Here is a 26,232-nt window from a genome sequence, read left to right as displayed (position 1 = left end):
ATTTGAGGAACAATGGGAAAGTAATTCTGCTTTGAAAGTTGATAAACTTGTAACCTCACTTTTGAGAAAATGGCCTTTGAATGTTTTAGTACCTGCTGGAGAGCTCTTCTTTATCTTCACTTTGTCTTCACTCATTCAGCATTGTTCACACACTCTTAACCTTTTTGTGATAGGGGGCAGCATTTTCACTTTTGGATGAATAGCGTGCCCAGAGTGAACTGCCTCCTACTCTGTCCCAGATGCTAATATATGCATATTAGTAGTAGTATTGGATAGAAAACACTCTGAAGTTTCTAAAACTGTTTGAATGATGTCTGTAAGTATAACAGAACTCATATGGCAGGTGAAAACCTGAGAAAAATCCAACCACGAAGTGGGACATCTGAGGTTTGTAGTTTTTCAGAGCTTGGCCTACCGAATACACATTGAGATATGGATGAGGTTGCACTTCGTACGGCTTCCACTAGATGTCAACCGTCTTTAGAAACTGGTTTGAGGATTCTACTATAAAGGAGGGGCTCATGAGACCTCTTTGAGTCAGTGGTCTGGCAGAGAGCCTTGGTCTCATGACGCGCGCTCCCGACAGAGTTACCTCTCGTACCAGTGCTTTACTGAAGACAAATGAATTCTCCGGTTAAAACATCAACAATGTTCTATGTTAAAAACATCCTAACGATTGATTCCATACATCGTTTGACATGTTTCTAAATGACTAGAACGGAACATTTCGAGTTTTTGTCTGGATGAAGTGCCTGCACCTCATGAAGATGGATTACTGGGCTGAACACGCTAACAACAAGTGGCTATTTGGACATGAATGATGGAACGTTGTCATTTATTGTCAAACTGGGATTCCTGGGAGTGCCTTTCTGATGAAGATCATCAAAGGTAAGTGAATATTTATGGTGTTGTTTCTAACTTTGTTGATTCCAAAATGGCAGATATTCCTCTGGCTGTTTTGGGTTCTGAGTGCCGTTCTCAGATTATGCTTTTTCCGTAAAGTGTTTTTGAAATCTGACACAGTGGTTGCATTAAGGAGAAGTGTATCTTTAATTCTGTGAATAACACTATTATCTTTTATCAATGTTTATTATGAGTATTTCTGCAAAATCACTGGATGTTTTGGAATCAAAACATTACTACACGTAAGGCGCCAATGTAAACTGAGAGTTTTGGATATAAATATACACATTCTCGAACAAAACATACATGTATTGTGTAACATGATGTCCTATGAGTGTCATCTGATGAAGATCGTCAAAGGTTACTGATTAATTGTATCTATATTTCTGCTTTTTGTGACTCCTATCTTTGGCTGGAAAAATGGCTGTGTGTTTTTTCGACTTGGCTCTGAACTAACATAATCATATGTTGTGCTTTAGCTGTAAAGCATTTTTGAAATCGGACATGATGGGTAGATTAACAAGATGTTTATCTTTCATTTGCTGTATTGGACTTGTTAATGTGTGAAAGTTACATATTTAAAAAAAATATTTTTGAATTTCGCGCACTGCCTTTTTAGCGGCGCTAGAAAGGTTAAGCTTTAGTTCCACCAATCTCTTTAAGGGTTGATCCGAGCGTTCTGTCCTAACAACAGCAGTCAAGCACCCAAGCTAACTGGCTAACAGTTGTCGCAGTGACATTCTATTAAAATGGACACTTGCATACTGGCTAACAGTCTTTTGAGTCTTTTGTTAAGACATGTAGCTAGCTAGCTAAACAATAAACCATAATTACAACTCATGACGTTACTACCCTGAATGAATCTGCAGGTAGCTAACCAACCAGGTTCAATGTTAGCTAGCTAACATTAAGCAAAACAAATGGCTCTGAGATACGACTAATAAGATCATACACGTAATGTTAGCTAGCAAGCCAGCCAGCTATTGTTAGCTAGCTAGCTAACAGGACACTTAAACTTCAAATGAAAACAACTTTGTCAAAATTAGACACATGTAATAACTGAAAATGTAGCTAGCTACACTATCTTACCCTATACATCATGGTTGGATGCTTCTCCCTGTCACGGATGCCGTGGTTGCCCTTAGTTTGAAGATGTAATCCAGAGACAGGTGTTTTCTCCATTCTCTAATTCCACTGATTTCAAAACTCGGTCGTCCAGAAAGTTGAGAGCAACACTTATGCAGTTCTACTAAGCAATATTTTTTTAAAGCCACATTAGACAGGATTGCCTATACATACTAACCAGCTCAAATAGGCAGAAGTGTGCTATATGGCAGACCAATCCGAACTCATCTCTCAACATGTCCAGCCCACTCATTATCTCAGCTCATCATGGCTAGCGTGAAGGTTGCTGACTTTTTCAGATCACCAAATCCTCTGTCTTCTTCAAGTAGTTGCAGAGAGAGCATCAACCTCCTACACCTCTGCCCTGCTCAACACAATTGCAGTTATTCACATAATGTCTTTCATTACATTTATTTTAGTCATTTAGCAGACACTCTTATCCAGGAGTGGGAGGCCCTGGTGCACAACTGAGCAAGAGGACAAGAACATTAGAGTATCTAGTTTGAGAAACAGACACCTCACAAGTCCTCAACTGGAAGCTTCATTAAATAGTACCCGTAAAACACCAGTCTCAACGTCAACAGTGAAGAGGCAACTCCGAGATGCTGGCCTTCTAGCATCTCAGTTTGCGCTGTGCTGTGAAGGGAGTAGTACTCTGCGTTTTACGAGATTCTCATCTCTCAACATGTCCAGCCCACTCATTATCTCAGCTCATCATGGCTAGCGTGAAGGTTGCTGACTTTTTCAGATCACCAAATCCTCTGTCTTCTTCAAGTAGTTGCAGAGAGAGCATCAACCTCCTACACCTCTGCCCTGCTCAACACAATTGCAGTTATTCACATAATGTCTTTCATTACATTTATTTTAGTCATTTAGCAGACACTCTTATCCAGGAGTGGGAGGCCCTGGTGCACAACTGAGCAAGAGGACAAGAACATTAGAGTATCTAGTTTGAGAAACAGACACCTCACAAGTCCTCAACTGGAAGCTTCATTAAATAGTACCCGTAAAACACCAGTCTCAACGTCAACAGTGAAGAGGCAACTCCGAGATGCTGGCCTTCTAGCATCTCAGTTTGCGCTGTGCTGTGAAGGGAGTAGTACTCTGCGTTTTACGAGATTTTCAGTTTCTTGGCAATTTCTCACATGGAATATCCATCATTTCTCAGAACAAGAATAGACTGACGAGTTTCAGAAGAAAGTTTTTTGTTTCTGGCCATTTTGAGCCTGTAATCGAACCTACAAATGCTGATGCTCCAGATACTCAACTAGTCTAAAGAAGGACAGCTTATTGCTTCTTTAATCAGCACAATAGTTTTCAGCTGTGCTAACAATTGCAAAAGGGTTTTCTAATGATCAATTAGCCTTTAAAATTATAAACTTGAATTAGCTAACACAACATGCCATTGGAACACAGGAGTGATAGTTGCTGATAATACGCCAATTGTAGCCATTTCCAGCCACAATAGTAATTTAATGGACAAAAAAATTTGCTTTTCTTTAAAAAACAAGGACATTTCTAAGTGACCCCAAACTTTTGAACGGTAGTGTGTGTATATGTATGTATGTATTTATGTATGTATGTATGTACGTATGTACACACACAGTTGAAGTCGGAAGGTTACATACACTTAGGTTGGAGTCATTAAAACTCGTTTTTCAACCACTCCACAAATGTCTTGTTAACAAACTATAGATTTGGCAGTCGTTTAGGACATCTACTTTGTGCATGACACAAGTAATTTTCCAGCAATTGTTTACAGACATATTATTTCACTTATAATTCACTGTATCACAAATCCAGTGTGTCAGAAGTTTACATACACTATGACTGTGCCTTTAAACGGCTTGGAAAATTCCAGAAAATGATGTCATCGCTTTAGAGGTTTCTGACATCAATTGAGCCAATTTGAGGTGTACCTGTGGATGTATTTCAAGATCTACCTTCAAACTCAGTGCCTCTTTGCATGACATCATGGGAAAATCAAATGAATCAGCCAAGACCTCAGAAATAAACAAGTCTGGTTCATCCTTGGGAGCAATTTCCAAACAACTAAAGGTACCACGTTCATCTGTACAAACAATAGTATGCAAGTATAAACACCATGGGACCACGCAGCCGTCATACCACTCAGGAAGGAGACGCATTCTGTCTCCTAGAGATGAACGTACTTTGGTGCGAAAAGTGCAAATCAATCCCAGAACAACAGCAAAGGACTTTGTGAAGATGCTGGAGGAAAGAGGTACGAAAGTATCTATATCCACAGTAAAACGAGTCCTATATCGACATAACCTGAAAGGCTGCTCAGCAAGGAAGAAGCCACTGCTCCAAAACCGCCATAAAAAACCAGACTACGGTTTGCAACTGCACATGGGGACAAAGATCATACTTTTTGGAGAAATGTCCTCTGGTCTGATGAAACAAAAATATAACTGTTTGGCCATAATGACCATTGTTATGTTTGGAGGAAAAAGGGGGCGGCTTGCAAGCCAAAGTTGTGGGAAAATGGCTTAAGGACAACAAAGTCAAGGTATTGGAGTGGCCATCACAAAGCCCTGACCTCAATCCAATAGAAAGTTTGTGGGCAGAACTGAAAAAGTGCATACGAGCAAGGAGGCCTACCAACCTGACTCAGTTACACCAGCTCTGTCAGGAGGAATGGGCCAAAATTCACCCAACTTATTGTGGGAAGCTTGTGGAAGGCTACCCAAAAGGTTTGTCCCAAGTTAAACAATTTAAAGGCAATGCTACCAAATACTAATTGAGTGTATATACATTTCTGACCCACATATCTGAAAGAAATAAAAGCTGAAAGAAATAATTCTCTCTACTATTTTTCTGACATTTCACATTCTTAAAATAAAGTGGTGATCCTAACTGACCTAAAACAGGGAATTTTTACTGGGATTAAATGTCAGGAATTTTGAAAAACTGGAGTTTAAATGTGTTTGGCTAAGGTGTATGTAAACTTCCGACTTCAACTGTATATCTATGAACATACAGTGGGGCAAAAAAGTATAAGGTAGGCTTTCAGATGCTTTCGGAAGATGGGCAGGGACGCTGCTGTCTTTGATTTAAGGGGAAGCTGGTTTCGCTATTGGGGTGCCAGGACAGCGAAATGCTTGGCCTGGGCTGAGCGGGGTGGGGTGTAGCTTGAAGGTAGGGAGGGGCAGTTCCTCTTGAATGTTAGCTTCAACTGGAAGCCAGTGGAGTGTACGGAGGAGCGAGGTGACATGAGAGAACTTGGGAAGTTTGAGAACCAGGAGGGCTGCTGCGTTCTGGATATGTTGCAGCGGTTTGATGGCACAAGGGGGAAGCCCAGCCAACAGCTGCTGCGCTGCTTCCTGTGTGAGGTAGGGTCGTACTCTATGGATGTTGTAGAGCATGAACCTGCAGGAGCGGGTCAGTGCTTTGATGTTTGCAGAGAACAACAGGGTGTTGTCCAGGGTCACACTAAGGTTCTTTGCACTCTGGAAGGGTGACACTGCGGAGTTGTCAACCATGATGGAGAGTTTTTGAGCAGGCAGGCCTTCCCCGGGAGGGAGAGCAGATTCCGTCTTGTCTAGGTTGAGCTTGAAGTGGTGGGCCGACATCCAAGATTCGATATTTGCCAGGCACGCAGAGATGTCGCCACCTGGGTGTCAGAAGGGGGGGGAAGTAGTTGAATGTCATCCACAAAGCAATGATTAGAGAGACCATTTGAGGATATGATGGAGCCGAGTGACTTGTTGTATAGAGTGAAGAGGAGAGGGCCTAGAACCGACTCATGTGGGACACCAGTAGTAAGAGTACGTTGGGCAGACACAGATCCTCTCCACGTCACCTGGTAGGAGCGGCCTGCCAGGTATGATGCAATCCAATAGTGCATAGCCTGAGATGCCCAGCCTTGAGAAGGTGGAGAGGAGTATTTGATGGTTCACGGTGTCAAAGGCAGCGGATAGAGGATGAGAATAAAGGAGAGAGGCATAGGGTAGTTTTGTGTGAGTGAGACCAGTGGACTCAATAGGCTGAGTGAATGAGTAGTGGATGTCGTCAACTTTTTTTTCAAAGTGGTTGACAAAGTTGTCCGCAGAGAGGGACGTGGAGGATTAAGGAGGGGGGAGAAAGTGTAAAATAGTTTCCTAGGGTAAGAAAGTGGCTTAAGCAGAGGATACAGAGAAAGAGAAGGTATAGAGGAGGGAGTGAAATGATGAAAGGTCCTCCAGAAGTTTCGTTTTCCTCCCTTTTCGCTCAGCTGTCTGGAGCCCTGTTTTGTAAGCTCACAATGAGTCACTCAGCCACAGAGCAGGAGGGGAGGGCTGAGCCTGCCAGGAGGAAAGGGGACAGTGCGAGTCATAGGAAGCAAACAGGGAGGAGAGTAGGGTCAAAGAGACAGAATCTGGAGACCGAAGGGAGAAGGATTTAGCAGAAGGAAGAGATGATAGGATAGAAGAGGAGAGTAGTGGGAGAGAGAGAGCGAAGATTGCTATGGCGTATGACCTTCTGAGTAGGGGCTGAGTGATTAGGGTTGGAGGAAAGGGAGACAGAAAATGAAACAAAGTAATAATCAGAGACCTGGAGGGGGGTTGCGGTAAGATCAGTAGGTGAGCAGCCTCTAGTAAAGATGAGGTCAAGCATATTGCCTGCCGTGTGAGTTGGAAGGTATTGGGAAAGGGTGAGGTCAAAAGAGGTGAAGAGGGGAAAGAGAGAGTTGGAAGAAATGAATCAAAGGCAGATGTCAGGAGGTTGAAGGCGCCAAGTACGAAGAGTGGTGAGCCATCGAAATACATTTTCTTAAGGCTAGGCCTTACTTTCCGTGAAACTGGATTCAAATAAATAATCACAAAATTCAAATAAATAATCACAAATAAATAATCACAAAAAGTATGGATATTAAGGGCTTGTAAGTAAGCATTTCACTGTAAGGTCTACACCCGTATTCGGCACATATGACAAATACAATTTGATTTGATTGCCTAAGAGATGTGAAACAAGGGCTGTGGCGGTCATGAAATTTCGTCAGCCAGTGATTGTCAAGCAAATAACTGTCAGTCTCACTGTAAACACATTCAGTATCTCCTGGCTTCCACAGTCATGCAAACCTTTGGAACATCTACATTTTAAATAGTCTAATAAATCCATGTAATATAGCCTACACCTTCACAATAAACATATTATTCATTTTAGACAGGTCTAAAGAAACATGATATTAAGAAAACGCAGTGTATTTCAGAAGAACAGAATAGCATACTCTGAGTTGTTCTGATCTGGCTATGCCATATGGCTGTGGTCTACATTAGTTCATTTAGCAGACAGGATTTGCTTAGAATTCCATGGCATTATTTTATATTATTTTATTTTATCAAATAGAAAGGATATTTTCTCCAAACGATTTGAGGGAGTGCGCACTATTCTGTGTTGAGCGGTTAACAAAGAAATGGGTACACCTATATTGTTAATTTAGAGTTATTCATGTAACTTTATTTGTTCTACAAACATTGGGCTGTATGCTTCATTTTTAATACATTGTAAGGCTGCATGATGCGACTAATGATTATTTGAAAAAAGTAGCTTGAAAGGCATGAACTCTGCTTTTTTTGCGCAGGCTGTACACACTTCATCAGTCTCTCATTCACAATTTGAGAAGCACTTGATATTGCTTCGAATTTTCCGGCAGAATCCCCTTTAGTGTGGCCACCCTAAAAAATCACCCCAAAAAAATCCATGTCTTTTGCAGCACTTCTCCCTGAGTGCTGCCTGCTCCGATGCACTTCTCACTCACATAGCTCTCCATCACGTGATCTCTTTCTCACAGGCTACAAGGGAAGACATACACATCAGGGACGCAACTAGGCTACATGAGGTGTGCAACTATGATTCTATTTTATTGTATTTTAAATAAGGCATTGTTCCTTGCCTTAAGCTGGGCATCAAGTGATAGTATCTAATTCACAAGTGATAAACTAATATTGTCCCCCATCAGACTAGTCTTGATTTAATCTTGTCTTTACATATACTAAATAATATACAGTGGGCTCCAAAATTACTGGCACCTGACTGGCAATTCACTAACAATACTTTAAATATATAAACAATATAATTATAGAGATAAACTCAAAATACCAACATGTGAGAAATACTGTACTTTTAATGTTTCAATGGATCCAACCAAAATCATACAACTATTTTATACAAAATAAATTTAACCAAAATCAAGGTTTCATAATTATTGGCATTCCTCATTTAGAACTTAGTGCAACCACCTCTGGCTAGGATAACAGCATGGAGTATTTTCCTGTAATGTTTGACAAGTTTAAGGAACACATTTGGAGGGATTTTGGACCAGTCCTCTATGCAGATCCTTTCAAGATCCTTCACATTCTTGGGTTTGCGCTTATCAACTGCTCTCTTCAGGCCACAGGTTTTCGATTGGATTGAGGTTCGGCGACTGAGATGGCCATGGCAGAACATTGATTTTGTTGTCACAGAACCATTTCTGTGTGGATCTTGAGGTATGTTTTGGGTCATTGTCTTGTTGGAAAGTCCACCTACGGCCAAGTCCCAGCCTTCTGGCAGAGACAACCAGATTGTTAGCCATAATTGCCTGATACTTGGTGGAATTCATTATGCCGTCAATCTTAACCAGTGCCCTTGGACCTCTGGAATTAAAACAGCCCCAAAACATCACTGACCCACCATCATATTTCACCGTGTGTATGAGGTGCCTCTCCTTGTATGCATCTCTGTTTCTACGCCAAACATGCCGATGCTGTATCTGACCAAAACGTTAAATTTTGGTCTTATCTGATCAGATCACCTTCATCCAGTCATAATTTAAATGACGTTTTGCAAACTCCAAGCGCTTGCATCTGTGTCTTGGGGTCAGAAAGGGCTTTCTTCTGGCAACCCTTCCAAAGAGCCTGTCATTGTGGAGGTGGCGTCTGATGGTGCTTTTTGAAACCTGGTGACCCCAAGATGCCACCAGGCCTGCAATTCTTTCACAGTGATTCTTGGGGATTTTGTTGCTTCTCTCACCATCCTCCTCCCTATCCTGGGGAGCAAAATGCATTTGCATCCTCTACCCGTGAACTTTTCAACTGTTCCATATTTTTTTATAAAAAATAATAATAATTGCCCTGACAGTGCTCAGTGGTATATTCAATCGTTTGTAGATCATCTTGTAACCATGACCAGATTTATGAAGGTCTACGACCATCTGTCTCTTTTGAACTGCCAGTTCTTTTGTTTTCTTCATGGGATATTGCATGTGTATTTTTAATTACAATCATCATTATCTTTAAGGGTGCCATTAATTGTGAAACCTTGATTTGGAGGACATTGATTTTTTATTACATCAATAAATGATTTGAATCATTAATAAAGTACAGTATTTCTCTCATGTTGGTATTTTGAGTTTCTCTATAATTACATTGTTAATATTTTTTTAAGTATAGTTAGTGCATTGCCAGTCAGGGGTGCCAGTAATTTTGGAACCCACTGTATGCGTGAAATTAATTTTGATTTAGAATGGACCATTATCATGCACCTGTCTCGAAACGGTCATGGGGAAAAAGTATGTAATCTCTGCACTCAAATAGCGAATGGAGGATGCTTTTCCTGTGGTTAATTTTCATGCCAGCCATGTATGCTATACTCCTGTTATAAAGATAAGCAATGAGCTTAATATTTGCATAATATTAGGAAAGTTTTTTTTTTATGTAGTAGGAAAGCTGATGTGACTTCTTCTTTTAAATAGAGGCCATCACTCGAAATTTCATAGCCTATAGAAATGTTGCGCAACATGAGCTCATAGGCTCTCATGAAGTGTTTGATTTGATTTTCAATTACTTTTGCATTGATGTCCGAGTGAATAGAGGGACAATAGAGTGCTGAGTACCAGGCAGTTAGCAAGTTTGGTAGGCTGCTAATAACCATCAGCAGCATCAGAGCTTGGAGAAGCCTAATTACCATGACTAAACAGTCAGGTGGAATTTGACTGCCTTCATGACTTGTGACCGCCGGTGTGGCAGTAATACGGTCATCGCAACAGCCCCCCCCCCCCCCCCCCAATGCAGCCACTGATTACCAAAACAAGTCACAAAATGCCCTGCCCCTTGATCCTGGTTGATGTGTCAACAACTATCTGCAAATTATGAGCAATTAGCAGTTCACACACCAAGTAAGCCACTGGGAAATCAGGCAGCACTTAAAGTAGATGGCCCTAGCTAGCAAAAAGACAGTACTAGACCACAACAGATGAAGACATTTTTTTTTACACTTATCACTCCGAGAGATAACAGGAGTACTCTAGCTATAGAATGAAGCACATTGAGATGGACACTGAGAAGTTGGTTATATACACTCAGAAAACAGATTAAACCACTCCCCCTCCAATAAAGCCACTGATTACCAAAACAAGTCACAAATTGCCCTGCCCCTTGATCTTTGTTGATGTGTTAACAGGTATCTGCAAATGTTGAGCAGTCAGCAGTTCACACACCAAGTAGGCCACTGGGAAATCGGGCAGCACTTAAAATAGATGGCCCTAGTTAGCAAAAAGTCAGTACTAGACCACAACAGATGAAGACAAAAAAATGTGAGAACTTGCCACATGTAGCTATGAGTCCCAGACTGTAATTCCTACACAGATCTGAAACAGATGTTGAACTGAAAAACACTCGTTCCATTGCTCTCTGGCCCTCTTGACCTCTAGTCCACTGCGTTGTGTATTTGAAAGCTGAATATTCATGATCTAGATTTTCAACATGTGAAATTAACATATTTTGAAATGGAAAAAAAATACAGACAAGGATATTTGTCTTAGAATATTCTTACAAATAGTACATTATATGGAATCACTCTGTATGAAATAATAGGGGTTGACATCATTTTTGAATCTCTACACCTTCCTTTGTCCTTCATACAAACACCATATGTAAGGTCCCTCAGTCAAGTCTTGAATTCCAAGCACAGATTCAAGTATAAAGAAAGACCAGGGAGCTTTTTGAAAGCCTCATAAAGAAGGGCAGTGATTGGTAGATGGGTAACAATAAGAAATCAGACATTGAATATACTGTGTCTTTAAGCATGGTCAAGTTAATAATCCTGCTTTGTCAAAGATGCAGTCATCCTTCTGATCTGAGCTGCAGGACAGGACGTTGGAGACGGCTCATGGTAGAGAAATGAACATAAAATTCTCTGGCAACAGCTCTGGTGGACATTCCTGCAGTCAGCATGCCAATTCCATGCTCCCTCAAAACTTGAGACATCTGTGGCATTGTGTTGTGTGACAAAACTGTACAATTTAGAGTGGCCTTTTATTGTCCCTGGTATTGTTAGTGCATTGTGATAGTGATCATGCTGTTTAATCAGCTTCTTAATATGCCACAATTGTCAGGTGGAAGGATTATCTTGGCAAAGGAGAAATACTTACTAACAGCAGCGAAATAAACAAATTTGTGCATAGCATTTGAGAGAAATAAGCTTTTTGTGCATATGGAACATTTTTGGGATCTTTTATTTCAGCTCATGAAACATGGGATCAACACTTTACATGTTGCGTTTATATTTTTATTCAGTGTAGTAGTCTGAGAGGAATGGATATTGTTGTCAACATTTAAATAGGCAAATGGTGAATGTTTGTTGAATGTCTGTTGAATGTCTGATATAAAACCTACTTTACCTCTGTATGAAATCCCCAAGATGGCAACAGCTCCACTAATTCATTTCTCAGCCTGGTTCACCATCATAAGGCACACTGCCGTGCTGCTTTTTAGATCACATTCCTACACCATCAGTCTACACGGGACATGCTGCTGTACAAATCAATATGTGATATTTCAGGAAATGTGAAATGCACTTCAATTTGATTTCAGCCTACATACCCTAGTTTAATTAAACTATACCCATTCACTGAGTTACACAGAATGTAATACAAAGAGAATGTCACATAAAAACCTATTTGGGCAGGATCCTATTAGTAACTTTGGTCTTACCCAGCAGTAGCCTACTATAGAGTAGCTGCCTCTCTTCCTCAACCCTCCAAAGACTAAAGAAGCTTCGACCGAGTTCTCAATTCAGTTTTCAATTCAGGAAGTATATTGAAATTCAATTAATTAATACAAAATTATCCACTGTTTTCTGTGACAATATTTCAATTCGCTTCCTGAATTTTCAGACATGAAAACTGAACTGCGCCCAACCCTGGTGTACATGGCTGTAGTCATACGTGGACGTGGTAACGATTTGATCACAGCATCCGAAATTAAGCACAGTTTGACCTGTGCAAAGGATTACAATGCAGCCTGTAGTTGGCGCTAAATATGGCATGCAACAGTTAGTAGGCTACGTATTGTACTGTGTTTCCCACTATACTGGTTATCCTCTGACCTCCATACTGAGGTGCCTATGGAATGATACAGGAAAACACTGATTGCCATTCCCTGTCCCTGGTTTCTAGATGGCCCAGTGGTTCCAGCTGCAGCAGCTAGACTCCAAGTACCTGGAGCAGGTGGACCAGCTGTATGATGATACTTTCCCTATGGAGATCCGCCAGTACCTCAGTGCCTGGATAGAGAGCCATGACTGGTGAGTGAGCTGCAGTAAGCAACAGACTGCCAAGGGGTGTGTAGTTTACACAGTCAGCATGTGTGGATGCATTTGAAGGCTGTGGTGTAACTGCTCTCATGATGTATTGTGCTTTGTTTGGCCTTGTTAATCTAGATATTAGAAAGCCTGCGCCAACTACTGTAATAAGAAAACAGAAAGTAAAAGTAACATGCTTGTAAAGGTTCTGGACTACTTGAAATGTTTGTTGTCGTTGGTGTAAGGTTGTTGACCTTTTTCACCTCACAACTTTCACCTCACAAAGTACTGCAAAAAAAAAGTAATTCCTTTGAGCCAATCAAAGTGCCCGCATTTGGACTCTGGCTCAGAGTGGTTATAGCAAATGTGGCTGCCGACCAAGTTACCAGTGTGTTTTACTAGAAGTGTTTGGCAGTGCATCCGCAATAACCGCAAGTTCATTCCTAGTGTAAAATAAGATTGTGTGTGTGATTACTATGTGTGGTGGTGATAAAGATTAATACAATTCCTCGACTGAGATGCATCCATACCATTCTTGCCGGACAGCCTGTAGCGAGTCAGAACCAAGTATATCAGCATTCAGTCACTAGCGGGTGAAGGCTCAGAAGCCAACTGCTCAGATGACTCCAGCTAGTCATTTTTGCAATTACTGTGTTCCGTGTGCTGGTTGCTTTCATTTCGAAGGATGACAATAATCTTAAAGTCTTTTTGGTTGACCCCTTTCAGGGACATGGTGGCCACCAGCGATTCTCTTGCAGCGGTCCGTTTCCATGACCTCCTGGCCCAGTTGGATGTTCAGTACAGCCGCTTCGCCCTGGAGAACAACTTCCTGTTGCAACACAATATACGCAAGATTAAACGCAACCTGCAGGTAAGGCCAGGGTCGAACTCTGAATTAATTTATAAGGGAAACACTCAGGTGCTGAGTATTGAGTATTGTTCTATAGACTGGTGTTTTGATTCTTATAAGAAAGAATGGTACTCTGAAGATTTGTTTTAATGTCAGATCAGGGCCAATAAGGACTAAGGGCTTCAACAATGTTTCAAGCTAATGTAATGAGTCAGCCATCCTAATCAGAATAAGGTTAGACAATCTTAGGTTCTTTAAGCCAATAAGTAACCATTTAATTGTTTGAGTTTATGAGCAGGAAAGTACAGTGGTCCTGGAACGCATCCTTGAGGAACACCAAAAACTCTACTTTAAATTGTAAAATGTAAAGTTGAGAAACTCTTCCCAGGACCACTTCCAGGAAGACCCTTTGCGGATGGCCATGATAATCTGTAACTGTCTCAAAGAGGAGAAGAAGATCCTGGCCTCCATCATCAAAAAAGAGGTGAGACACCGATCTTGTCTTTTGCATACTGCTTAATGGAACTCTGTGAGTATTTCTGTTGTAGTGTGTGTGTGCATGTTCTGAATTGTGATTATGATGCATTTTCTTAGAAACGTTGCTATTGCATGGAGAATTAATATTTCAGCACATTTCTTAGCAACATAGATATGAAAAATGGGTTAAACTGCCTTTGATATTGTATTTGTATGTTAACCTCTCTGGGATATATGGGATGCTAGAATCCCACCTGGCCAAAAGCCAGGGAAAATGCAGAGTGCCAAATTCAAATAAATTACTATAAAATCCAACTTTCATTAAATCACACATGCAAGATAGCAAATTAAAGCTACACTTGTTGTGAATCCAGCCAACATGTCAGATTTCAAAAAGGCTTTTCGGCGAAAGCAAACGATGCTATTATCTGAGGATAGCACCTCTGTAAACAAAGAGAGAAAAGCATATTTCAACCCTGCAGGCGTGACACAAAACAGATAAATAAAAATATAATTCATGCCTTACCTTTGACGAGCTTCTTTTGTTGGCACTCCAATATGTCCCATAAACATCACAAATGGTAATTTTGTTCGATTAATTCCGACGATATATATCCAAAATGTCCATTTATTTGGCGCGTTTGATCCAGAAAAACACCAGCTCCAACTTGCGCAACGTGACTGCAAAATATCTCAAAAGTTACCTGTAGACTTTGCCAAAACATTTCAAACTACATTTGTAATACATCTTTAGGTATTTTTAATGTAAATAATCTATAAAATTGAAGACGGGATGATCAATACAGGAGGAAAACAAACTGTAGCTAGCTTTCTGGTCACGCGCCTCTATCTAACAGTATACTACAAGTGACCCTCGTTCTGAACAGGGCTACTTCTTCATTACACAAAGGGAAAACCTCAACCAATTTCTAAAGACTGGTGACATGCAGTGGAAGTGGTAGGAACTGCAAGAAGGTCCCTTAGAAATGGATTGGATTCCCAATGAAAACACATTCAAAAAAGAGTGACCTAAAAGAAATCTGAATGGTTTGTCCTCTGGGTTTTGCCTGCTAAATAAGTTCTGTTATACTCACAGACATGATTCAAAGAGTTTTAGAAACTTCCGAGTGTTTTCTATAATAATAATGTGCATAATGTGCATATCTTATCTTCTGGGGACAAGTAGCAGGCAGTTGAATTTGGGCATGCATTTCATCCGGACGTGAAAATACTGCCCCCTGTCACCAAGAAGTTAAATTATTGCTGCAACAGAAGGAGCATTTCAGTGTGACCTGAGTGTGAAACCAGACCAAATGTTTGTGAATTGTTTTGTCAGGATAATGTGGGGTCCACACCAAACAACATGGTGTTGGAGAAACAGAAGGAGCTGGACAACAACGTTAAAGACCTGAGGAACCGAGTTCAGGTGCGGTCATTTGGACAATACCATGTGTCATTGGTTATGTGGATATATTATCATGCACCCTACCACAACACTGCCCATTGTCTTGTCATTCTACATTAACAATAACCAGTTGAACAGCCTACGAAAGGGGTAGAAAATGTTTTTCACAAACACCATCATGAGTCATGACCATTAAAATGTGTGACTTCTGCCCTCTTCAGGTTTCAGAGCATGAGATTAAGTCACTGGAGGACCAACAGGATGAACACGACTTCAAGAAGAAGACACTGCAGAGCCGAGGTACTGTAGGAGTTAGCCTGGTCCTAGTCTCTTTCAATTGCATGGTTTCTGGGACACAAAACTAGATTGGTGCCATATCTGTATATGCTTTAGCCAATGTGAAGGCACTGTAAAACATATCTCACTCCTACTGTACTAAAACAAATTTCCAGGCTGAAACAACTGTGCTGTGAAATTCCAGGTGTTTCTTCTACTATCGTATTGTGAATGCTTACCGCTATGTAAATGTTGATTCTGTCATTGTCAGTGGAACAAGAGGTGAATGGGATGGCACAGTCACAGGCGGTATGGAAAGAGATCCGCGAAGAGGAGATTGTAATCAGAAATATGTTCATCAAACTCAACATAACCAGAGAGGTAGAAATGTGTGTGTGTGTGTGCGTGTGTTCTTGCATGAGTCTGTACGCTGTATGGTTAGACTGATGTTTGTTTCTCCCAACCTATAGGTGGTGGTGAATCAGATTTCTGACATCTTGTGCTTGGCCGAGCAGATCCAGTTCAACCTGGTGACAGTGGAGGTACCTGAGTGGAAGCACAGACAGCAGATAGCTTGCATCGGTGGTCCGCCTAACGCCTGTTTGGACCAGCTACAAATCTGGTCAGCCCTGCCTCTAGTCCATGTTAGCTTTAGCCCCTAGGCCCAGTTCATATCCAAACCCTTATATTAAACCTTGTTGAAATACTTTCAGAAGCAATATTTTCAACCCGCATTCACTGTGTGTGTTTGTGTGTGTGTGTGTGTGTTTGTCTGTATGCAGGTTCACTGCTGTGGCAGAGGGCTTACAGCAGGTGCGTCAGCAGCTGAAGATGCTCCAGGAGCTAGAACAGAAGTACACGTACGAGAATGACCCCGTCACTCAGGGCAAAAGCGCTCTGGAGGAACGCGCTCTCGCCCTGTTCAAGTACCTCATTGTCAAGTGAGACCCGCTCTATGACACCTACTATGTGTCTATGTTTCCTCTAAGGATCACATACACATGCTAAACAAATATTCACTGACTGAATGGTAGGTAACTTTGCCTGAGACCTGAAGACTTGAGTCAGCTCCCAGTGTTAATGTCTCGACTCTAGCCTCTGTTCCCCAACTGGCAGCCCGCAGGTGTTTTTTTTTTCTCCTGCAAGTTTTCTAAGCAAAAAAAGGATTATTATTAAAAAAAATACAAAATTGTCATTGTTGGACATACAGAAGACTGTAAAAACACCATGAAATCAGCTCCAACTGATTTTTATTTTGTTCATCTGTTCCCAAGTATTCCCACACATAATAGAGAGACACGTAATCATATACGAATGTAAGCAAGGTTTGAAATGATTATTGTGAGCGGACCAAGTACTTAGAGGTTGCTCTAAAAAGTCAAGGTGGAACAAATTAGTCAGGAGCAGGTTTTCTTAATTTAATCTTCATCGTCACAAGAACAAGGAACACTATAACATAGTTATAGAGTTCATCCACGTGGGGCATGGGATACGCATCGAATGTAGAGATGACGTTTTCACCCCTAAAGTTCTTGCAGAGCCTCATACTACCGTCACGTTTGTGGACCAGGACTATGGACCACTCACTCGTAGATGGCTCATTCACCCTCATCCTCAAAATCTCCCTTAACTCGTTCTTTGCGATGACTTGGCAGGCCTCAGGAATCCTGTAAGGACGGGTATGCACCTTCCTGCCGGGTTGAGTGTGGATATGATGAAACAGGACATCTATCTGTCCTGGGAAGGGCGAGAATACCCTGCCGAATTGCATAATCACCTTGTCTAGTTGTCTCGACTGCTCCTGCAGGAGAGTTCAACCACTGCGCACCTGTAGCAGGGCCTCCTCTTTTTCCTTGTCCTCCACGGCCATCAATGCCACACCCTCCTCTCTTCCATGGTACTTCTTCAGCAGGTTGATATGATAGAGTTGGACCTTCTTCTTCCTGTCTGGTTGCTTGATGAGGTAATTGACTGGTGAGACCCTTTCCATTTCCTCATAGGGCTAGACTATGGACAGGGGGTCCCTCATCAGGATAACATGGCTAAGTCAAGGATCCCTCGGCATACCTGCCGTAGAGCAATTCCAAGGGGGAGAACCCAGTGGACGCCTGGGGTACTTCTCACAGGACAAACATTAAGTGGGGCAGAAGCATGTCCCAGTTTTTCCCATCTCCGGACACCACTCTTCTCAACATGCTTTTAACCTCTCTGGGATATGTGGGACGATAGCGTCCCAACTGGCCAACATCCAGTGAAAATGCAGAGCACCAAATTCAAATAAATTACTTTAAAAATGTAACTTTCATGAAGTCACACATTCAATATAAAGCTACACTTGTTGTGAATCCAGCCAACGTGTCAGATTTTTAAAAATGCTTTACGGCAAAAGCAAACAATGCTATTATCTTAGGATTAAGCACCCAAGCAAACAAACACAGACCATCATATTTCAACCCTCCAGGCGCAACACAAAATGCAGAAATAAAGATATAATTCATGCCTTACCTTTGACGAGCTTCTTCTGTTGGAACTCCAATATGTCCCATAAACATCACAAATGGTCCTTTTGTTAGATTCATTCCATCGATATATATCCAAAATGTCCATTTATTTGGCACGTTTGATCCAGAAAAACAAAATGACTACAAAAGTTACCTGTAAGCTTTGTCCAAACATTTCAAACTACTTTTGTAATACAACTTTAGGTATTTTTTTACGTAAATAATAGATAAAATTGAAGACGGGATGATCAGCGTTCAATACAGGAGGAAAACAATGTGTAGCATGCTTTCAGATCATGCGCCTCTAACAAAGAGTACACTTCCCTCGAGCCTCATTCTGAACATGGCTACCTCTTCATTTATCAAAGGAAAAACCTCAACCAACTTCTAAAGATTGTTGACCTCCAGTGGAAGCGATAGGAACTGCAAGAAGGTCCCTTAGAAATCTGGATTCCCAATTAAAACCCATTGAAAAGAGAGTGACCTCAAAAAAAAAAAAACATCTGAATGTTTGTCCAAATAAGTTCTGTTATAGTCACAGACATGATTCAAAACGTTTTCTATCCAAGTGTGTCCAAGAGTGTTTTCTATCCAAATCTACTAATAATATACATAGCTTAGCTTCTGGGCATGAGTAGCAGGCAGTTTAATTTGGGCATGCTTTTCATCCAAAATTCCGAATGCTGCCCCCTAACCTAGAGAAGAAGGTCCCACGAGGTCCATAGCTATGCGTTCGAAGGGAGTCTCTATGATGGGGAGAGGAATCAAAGGATTACGCAGGTGTGGTTGTGGGTCCGTATGCTGACATTGATCACACGTCCTACAATACCTGGCTACATCTCGGGTGACACGGGTCCAATGGAACCTCTGCATGATTCTGTCGATCGTTTTGTCCCGTGCCAGGTGTCCTCCTAGGACGTGGGAATGGGCTAGTTGTAGGACAGTATCCCTGTATGGTCTAGGCACCATTAGTAATTCCTGTTTTTCACCCCTTCGTTGCACAACCCAATACAAAAGGCCCCGCCTGATTGCATAGTAGGGAAGAGAGGGCTCACCTGAACCGTCGACATTCCTCCCATCAATCACCTTCCACATGGCATCCTGTAGGTCTGGGGCTCTATGCTGAGAGGTACCGAACTGTCCCTTTAATTCTTGGAGCAGGTCGACCTCGATAGAGGGGTGTGGAGGTTGTTCGCCATCCCCGTCTGGGGTGCCCGAGGAGAATCCCTTCCATGTTCCCTCCTCTGATGGGGCTTCAAATATAGTCCTTAGCCTCTGGTGGCTCCTTCCTTCCTCCGTGGTGTATAACCCTTCGCAGGTGTCTTCAACGTAGGTTGCTCCAGAGGCTGAGGCTTTGTTTCCTTGTAGGGCTTCTACCTCGGGCTCGGACTTGATATTTTTTTCCCTCTGCTTTCCAGCCCCCCTACGGTGGCCCGGCTCTTGGCGTGTGATAGAGAGACCTGATCCCCTTTGTCCAGTGCGTAACGTCATCTGCCGAAGCTCCTTATATAGAGGACAGTCTCTCCCGATCAATAATGGCACCTTCAGCTGGGGTACTTTCCCCGCCCTGACTGTACACCTTCCTTTCGGGTTGAGAATGGACAGACTCACAGTGGGGTAATAGTGGGTGCCTCCATGGACACAGGACACGGCTACTTTGTCTGGTAGCAGTGTTGCGGAGGTCACCATCTGCTCCCCCACTGACGTAACCATACTTCCCGAGTCGAGAATGGCTACCACATCTCGTCCTTCTATTCGAACCGGAATTTCTGGGGCCATTTCTGCTAACCAACAGAGGTGATCCTGCCCTCTCGGACCGGGATGCGTGGGGACGGGCAGCAAGGACTCGGTGGAAATGGATTCGTCCTTTCTGGGACATTGTGGGGTGTAATGGTCCGGAGACTTGCATTTATAGCACCGACTCTGTTGTGTGGGTGATGACTTCTTCCACGTCCAGAGTGGGTTCGGTTGTTTCGGTGGCGGACGTGCCGGGGTTAGTCAGGGAACAGGCTTGGCAGAGTCCTTTCAGTCCTCCTTTTCCCCTTTTAACAACTCCCATGTAGATCGGTACGTTTCCACAGCCTGGGCTATGTCATCAGCTAACGATGGGTTTGCTTGCCCCACGACCCTGGGTAATTCCCTCAAAATCTTGTCCACAATGAGCGTCTCTACGACATGTCCTACTCCCTTCCCGGGCTCCAGCCACTGTTTCGTTGGACGGCCATATAGGTCCATTGATGGAAGTTTACGGCTCTATCTCGGGCGGTCAGCTGGTACCGGGACTGAATCAAATTTTTTAGTCGCCCATAGTCAGCAGCTTCACGAGGGTCCAGGTCATAGTAGACTTCCTGGGCTATCCCAGTCAAAAGGGGAGTTAACGCACTTACTCATTCTGTGGGGGGGGGCACTCTTCCAAGGTGGCCATCCTTAGAACGTCATGATGAAAGCCTCAATATCGTCCTCCTTTGACAGGCGAGGTAAGATGGCGTGAGCAGCCGCTCTCGGCTTTACTCTTGGTTCTTCTCGCCGGCTCAGCTGTTGTTGCATGAGTTCTATGGTTGCCTGCTGGGCTGTGATCAACTGTTGTAGTAGAGTGTTATCCATCCTTCTTGAATGGTTCCCCTGTGTCTACAGGTAGATTTTAGTTTTCCTCACTTATCCTTTTGTCACTCGTCCTCCTCGTGCCCGCATTCTCCACCAATGAGCGGACCAAGTACTTGGAGGTTGCTGTAAAGCGGAATAAACAAAGTGGAATAAACGAGTCAGGAGCAGGTTTTATTAATTGTACAAAGATCTCTATTGAGGTCATTTTTCCTTCTCAAACACTCCAACACAATCAATGATGATATCCCAAGGAAACACACATCTTCTTCTTCACAAGAATAAGAAACACAAGGTGAGTATCTTTAAATTCGAACATAAATCACGGGTGTGTCACAGCCTTCACGATCCTTCCGTGCAGAGCTCCCTTCAGGTGGTGACCATTCTTCACATTTTCAAAAGGTACATCCTCTCCTCTGTAGAATCAAACACTCTTTTCTTTCTCCCCTCTCTGCCGGTTCCCTCCTCTCTATTGTAGGGGAAAGAGAATAGCTCATTAGGACCATCAGCTGTGCTTAATTGCCTCTGACCACCTTGACTCACATGCCGGGCTGGGCTACTGTCCGTGGGAGCAGCCTGCCCTCTAGTGGTCCTTCCACATTATACTTTTGGTCAACTATTATATCCCTTTGGGCTTCTTGCTGTCAATTAGCAGTGTACAAATTATTTGTAATTATGTTACGGGCCCCCCGACTGTCCACTCTAGAATTTTTTTTAGCTGAAGTTGATTATCCCTGCTCTAGGCTTTAGTGGAGTGCCATAGGAGTGTCATTACCGGATGTTTGATGTTTTTGTGGCGTCTGTCTTTAAGTTCTATCGTGGTGGAGAGACAGCCCTGTATGCCCACTCACCCTCAAAGACCCATGGTGCTGAAGACTGGGGTGCAGTTCACCGTGAAAATCAGGTGATTGCGCCAGTGCTACACACTCCAAACACAATGTGCAATACTCTGTTGACTAGTAGCTAGAAGAAGCCTGCAAATCCAGAGGAGGGTTGGTTAGCCATCCATGCTGCAACTCCTCAATTAAGACCCACACCTTAACACTACACTCTTCCATCCACTTTAGTTCCTGGTTGTCATTTGGCTTGCATTGTGATTACTTAATTGGTATCATAATACTCTTGCACCCGATAATATCCCCAGACTCCTGGTGAAGCTCCAGGAGTTCAACTACCAGCTCAAAGTCAAAGCTGTGTTTGACAAGTAAGTGAATGAGAAGTACGTACCATAGCCATATACATACACACATGTGTACACATATGTCTTTGGGAATTGCTTGATGTTATATTTAATCAATTGTATTACATTGTTATATTTTATCAATGGCAAGAGTCAAAGCTTCAGTCACTGATGTATTGTATTTCTTTAGGAATGTCACTGAGAAGAGCACAGTGAGAGGGTAGGAAATGTTTTGGTCTCTGTTATCCTACTTAAACCTGAAGAAGCCTAGTTAGTAGTCATTACATTTCCTCAGATTTTACGTCATTTCCAGGGTCCGGAAATTCAACATCTTGGGAACCAACACTAAGGTTATGAACATGGAGGAGTCCAATGGAAGCTTGGCAGCAGAATTCAGACACCTGGTATGAACTGGCACATTCAGATGTTATACTGTACATTGTACATATGATATACTGTACTGTACATCAGGGTTCCCCAATAGGCGCCCCCCCCCCCATATTTTTCAGTATTTTCAATTAACTCTGCAACTTTCTCAGTTATTTACTTTTTTCACAATTGCCACCAGTTTGTCGCCAAAACAATGACATATTGACTTACATGGGCATCAAGCACCACAAATTATGCCCCCTGTCTGTAAGTTAGATAATTTTTCAAACCCCTTAAACAGCTTTTTCCTGAGTCATAATCAATATGCTTAATTCTATGTAAAAAGTTTTCTGCATATCTAAGCATAACTCTTGAGCTGTCTGTATCCTCCTGACTGATGATTATTTTTTTAAATAAACAATATGCTTCTATTCATCTAGTTATGGCTTGCTTTTCTAAAGTCGACCAACCTTGCCAGCAGGCATGCCAGCTAAGATAGTTAGACAAGCTAGTTACTCGAACTTGATTGATTGCCTGAACTGGCTTCTTGGTAGCTAGCAATGAGGTTTGAAGATTGGGAACCTATCTGGGCTAGCGAAAGCCAGCTTCCTAAAATTGCTAAATGGCTAAAACCATTCCAGAGAGCCACCCGACAAAAAAAATTGTGTATATATTTTTTAAACATTACAAATAAATATCATCTTAGAAAATAAAACCTTGAAAGTTACCAAATTCTGGTAATTTACTGGTAAACTTCAAAAGTTTCCAGCTGGGGTTGGAACCGGTTCAGGGTACAAATCCCATAAACCGAATAAGTTCCGAATTTTCTGAGGAACGGAAAAAGAACCTGGAACGAAAGTGATCTCTAGTTTTCTGGAACAGAATCGTTATTTTCAAGTCTTGAGAATCGTTTAAAAATGTCATTTTTAAGTTAGAAAAATATTCCTAATGTCTATTATACTGTATAGTTCTGTAATTCAGTTAAGTTATAATGCTAGTAATAGCCTATAAGCACATTCCAATTCACATCATGTCATGATGTTCAGCGCTTCAAGCCAAGCTTCCTCCATGTCCACCCCTCTCTTGCTCTCGACCCACCCATGAAATTTCAGTCGTCTCCATGTCCACCCCTCTCTTGCTCTCGACCCACCAATGAAATTTCAGTCGTATCTCATGCCTGCACTTATCTGACCAATTAAACATGTAAACAAATATTCCACAACAAGCTGCTCTATTGGCGATAATTAAATTAATGAACTAAATGTAAAAACAATGTTGACTTCACAGGAAGAATAAAGGAACAAAAAGGAACTATATGAACCTTTACTTTTTTTTGGTTCTAACAGGTTCAGAACAAAAATAAATATGGATTCTGCTTCTAAATGGCCATTGGAAAATAATTTTGGTTCCAACCCATGGTTTTCTGTAATATACTGTCCCTTTGTAACCCTAGTAATGACCCTAGCCTTCATAAGAGCATTACGAAAGTGGTTTGATGTTAGCATTCTTGCCTTAGGTCAGGCGACCAGGGTTCAAGTCTCCTGACGATTGCTGTAACAGTATATCATGTGTGCTGTTCAGAACCATGTTTTTATGTTTTGTTGATATTGTTCTTCTTCTTTTGGTTACTTTAAATTATTTACAACTATTTTCTTCCCCAGCAACTAAAGGAACAGAAAGTTACAGGCAACAGATCAAATGAGGTAAACAAAGCACCTCAAGTGTGAGGGTGATTGTGATGTATAAAACTATTACTATGCAATGTCATAGTTATACATATATATTTTTTAAATGATGTACGTCTGTGTGTCAACTCAGGGTCCTCTCATAGTGACGGAGGAGCTCCACTCTATTAGCTTTGAGACTCAACTCTGTCAGCCAGGACTCCAGGTCGAACTAGAGGTCAGAACAACAGTAACCAATCTGTAGAGCTTTTAAAAAGACATGGTATACACTATTGTCATGGCTGAAATATTTGTTAGTAATACACACCACGGAGCCTGACTCTCTGTACTGATGTTCCTATCTGACTTCTCGTGTGTGTGTGTGTGTGTGTGTGTGTGTGTGTGTGTGTGTGTGTGTGTGTGTGTGTGTGTGTGTGTGTGTGTGTGTGTGTGTGTGTGTGTGTGTGTGTGTGTGTGTGTGTGTGTGTGTGTGTGTGTGTGCGTGCGTGCGTGCGTGCGTGCGTGTATCCAGACAATGTCCCTGCCCATTGTGGTCATCTCCAACATTAGCCAGCTGCCCAGTGCCTGGGCCTCTGTCATGTGGTACAACATGCTGACCTGTGAGTCCAAGGTACAACCCCTCTCACCTACCCTTCTCATTCAAGACTAAATCCTCATAGCTACTCTATCTATCTATCTATCTATCTATCTATCTATCTATCTACTTACTGAGATTTTCCCTCTGAGAACTACAGTAACTTTTGTTCTCTTAACTGCCTCCTTACTTATGTCATGTGATCCAGACTGGACAGGTTTAATCTAGGGGGTCGAACTCCTGGTCCTGAAGAGCCAGGTGTTGTGCAGGCTTTTGTTCCACCCCAGCACTAACACTCCTCTTCCAAACTATCAGCTTATCAATCCCCATCCCTCTCTCTCTTCCTCCTCAGAATCTGTCGTTCTTCCTGAGCCCTCCTCAGGCCACCTGGAGCCAGTTGTCAGATGTGCTGAGCTGGCAGTTCTCCTCCATAACCAAGCGAGGCCTCAACAACGAGCAGCTGAGCATGCTGGGAGACAAGCTCCTGGGTGAGTCTTATTGTGACTTGGCGTGGTTTTGTGAAACGACACAGCCACAGCCCATCTGTGATATTAAGGTGCGCTAGTTGGCTATAAAAGGTGGCCATACATCCAGTGTGTGAGGTGGCTATTAGTTTTTCTCAACACAGATATCTGGCAAGAGAGTCAAGGTGACCAACTAATTTGGCCAACTAATCCCAGATAAAGGCTAACAATGCAAATGTTGCTTAAAATCTATTCACCGTATAAAAAGGTGCATAAAAAGCTTATGACCTCTGTCATGTGTTGCTCAAAACGGTGTCATCTAAGGTCGTTCCATTAAAGTGAACCAATAATAATACCAAACTCCTGTGACAGGTGGAGAAGCAGCCGGAAACCCTAATGGGCTCATCCCCTGGACCAAGTTCTGCAAGGTGAACATCTCACTGGAAGTTCAGTGTTTTAGCCAACCCCTGTGTGTTTACTATGGGCTGTGTATTGAGTGTGTCTTTGCCTGAGCAGAATGTGAATGAGAAGAGCTTTCCCTTCTGGCTGTGGATCGAGGGAATACTGGACCTGATCAAGAGACACCTGCTGTGTCTGTGGAATGATGGGTAAAACATCTCTCCAACTCACATTACTTCAGTATGCCTTTCTGAAGACTAGGTCTACATTATGTTTTTGAAAAGTTACCTTATTGTGCTATAATCAACTACATATCTATGGTCTATAGGTGTATCATGGGCTTTGTTAGTAAGGAGAGAGAGAAGGCCCTGCTGAAGGACAAGGAGCCTGGAACTTTCCTGCTGCGCTTCAGTGAGAGCAGCCGAGAGGGAGCCATTACCTTCACCTGGGTGGAGGGCTCCAATAATGGTGTGTGTGTCTTTTTGTGTGCATGTGTTTTTGTAGCTTTGTAGCTGTAGATGAAGGGGAGGAGATGGGTTAAAGAAGGATTTCTAAGCCTTGAGACAATTGGGACGTGGATTGTGTATGTGTGCCATTCAGAGGGTGAATGGGCAAGACAAAATATTTAAGTGCCTTTGAATGGGGGTATAGTAGTAGGTGCCAGGTGCATCGGATTGAGTCAAGAACTGCAACACTGCTGGGATTTTCATGCTCAACAGTTTCCCGTTTGTATCAAGAATGGTCCACCACCCAAAGGATATCCAGCCAACTTGACACAACTGTGGGAAGCATTGGAGTCAACAGGGGCCAGCATCCTTGTGGAACACTTTCGACACCTTGTAGAGTCCATGCCCCGACGA

The 26,232-nt window shown here is 42.3% G+C and overlaps 1 protein-coding gene across 4 annotated transcripts in view; it reads left to right on the top strand.

Moving 5' to 3' along the window:
- The window catches only part of LOC109871062 (signal transducer and activator of transcription 1-alpha/beta-like), a 36,363-nt gene that overhangs the window by 3,261 nt on the left and 6,870 nt on the right, over nucleotides 1-26,232 (top strand). For 2 of the 4 annotated variants that reach the window (XR_004205619.1, XM_031805609.1), the window contains exons 2-20: nucleotides 12,467-12,594; nucleotides 13,318-13,462; nucleotides 13,830-13,925; nucleotides 15,255-15,344; nucleotides 15,545-15,623; nucleotides 15,871-15,980; nucleotides 16,070-16,221; nucleotides 16,382-16,540; nucleotides 21,513-21,605; nucleotides 21,846-21,905; nucleotides 22,072-22,101; nucleotides 22,177-22,285; nucleotides 23,912-23,953; nucleotides 24,069-24,152; nucleotides 24,447-24,545; nucleotides 24,862-24,997; nucleotides 25,346-25,401; nucleotides 25,490-25,581; nucleotides 25,701-25,840. Coding sequence is in view for 2 of the 4 variants with exons in the window: in XM_031805609.1 (XP_031661469.1) it covers nucleotides 12,467-12,594; nucleotides 13,318-13,462; nucleotides 13,830-13,925; nucleotides 15,255-15,344; nucleotides 15,545-15,623; nucleotides 15,871-15,980; nucleotides 16,070-16,221; nucleotides 16,382-16,540; nucleotides 21,513-21,605; nucleotides 21,846-21,905; nucleotides 22,072-22,101; nucleotides 22,177-22,285; nucleotides 23,912-23,953; nucleotides 24,069-24,152; nucleotides 24,447-24,545; nucleotides 24,862-24,997; nucleotides 25,346-25,401; nucleotides 25,490-25,581; nucleotides 25,701-25,840 (1,900 nt within the window). In the remaining 2 variants the exon portion in view is untranslated. The remainder of the gene's footprint in view (nucleotides 1-12,466; nucleotides 12,595-13,317; nucleotides 13,463-13,829; nucleotides 13,926-15,254; nucleotides 15,345-15,544; nucleotides 15,624-15,870; nucleotides 15,981-16,069; nucleotides 16,222-16,381; nucleotides 16,541-21,512; nucleotides 21,606-21,845; nucleotides 21,906-22,071; nucleotides 22,102-22,176; nucleotides 22,286-23,911; nucleotides 23,954-24,068; nucleotides 24,153-24,446; nucleotides 24,546-24,861; nucleotides 24,998-25,345; nucleotides 25,402-25,489; nucleotides 25,582-25,700; nucleotides 25,841-26,232) is intronic. The other 2 variants (XR_002252262.2, XM_020461864.2) reach the window with 1 other exon arrangement.

The sequence above is a fragment of the Oncorhynchus kisutch genome, linkage group LG26 (genome assembly GCF_002021735.2).
Source record: "Oncorhynchus kisutch isolate 150728-3 linkage group LG26, Okis_V2, whole genome shotgun sequence".
Lineage (NCBI taxonomy): Eukaryota > Metazoa > Chordata > Actinopteri > Salmoniformes > Salmonidae > Oncorhynchus > Oncorhynchus kisutch.
The sequence above is the reverse complement of the archived record's forward strand: the minus strand, read 5'-3'. Positions and strand labels throughout refer to the sequence as shown.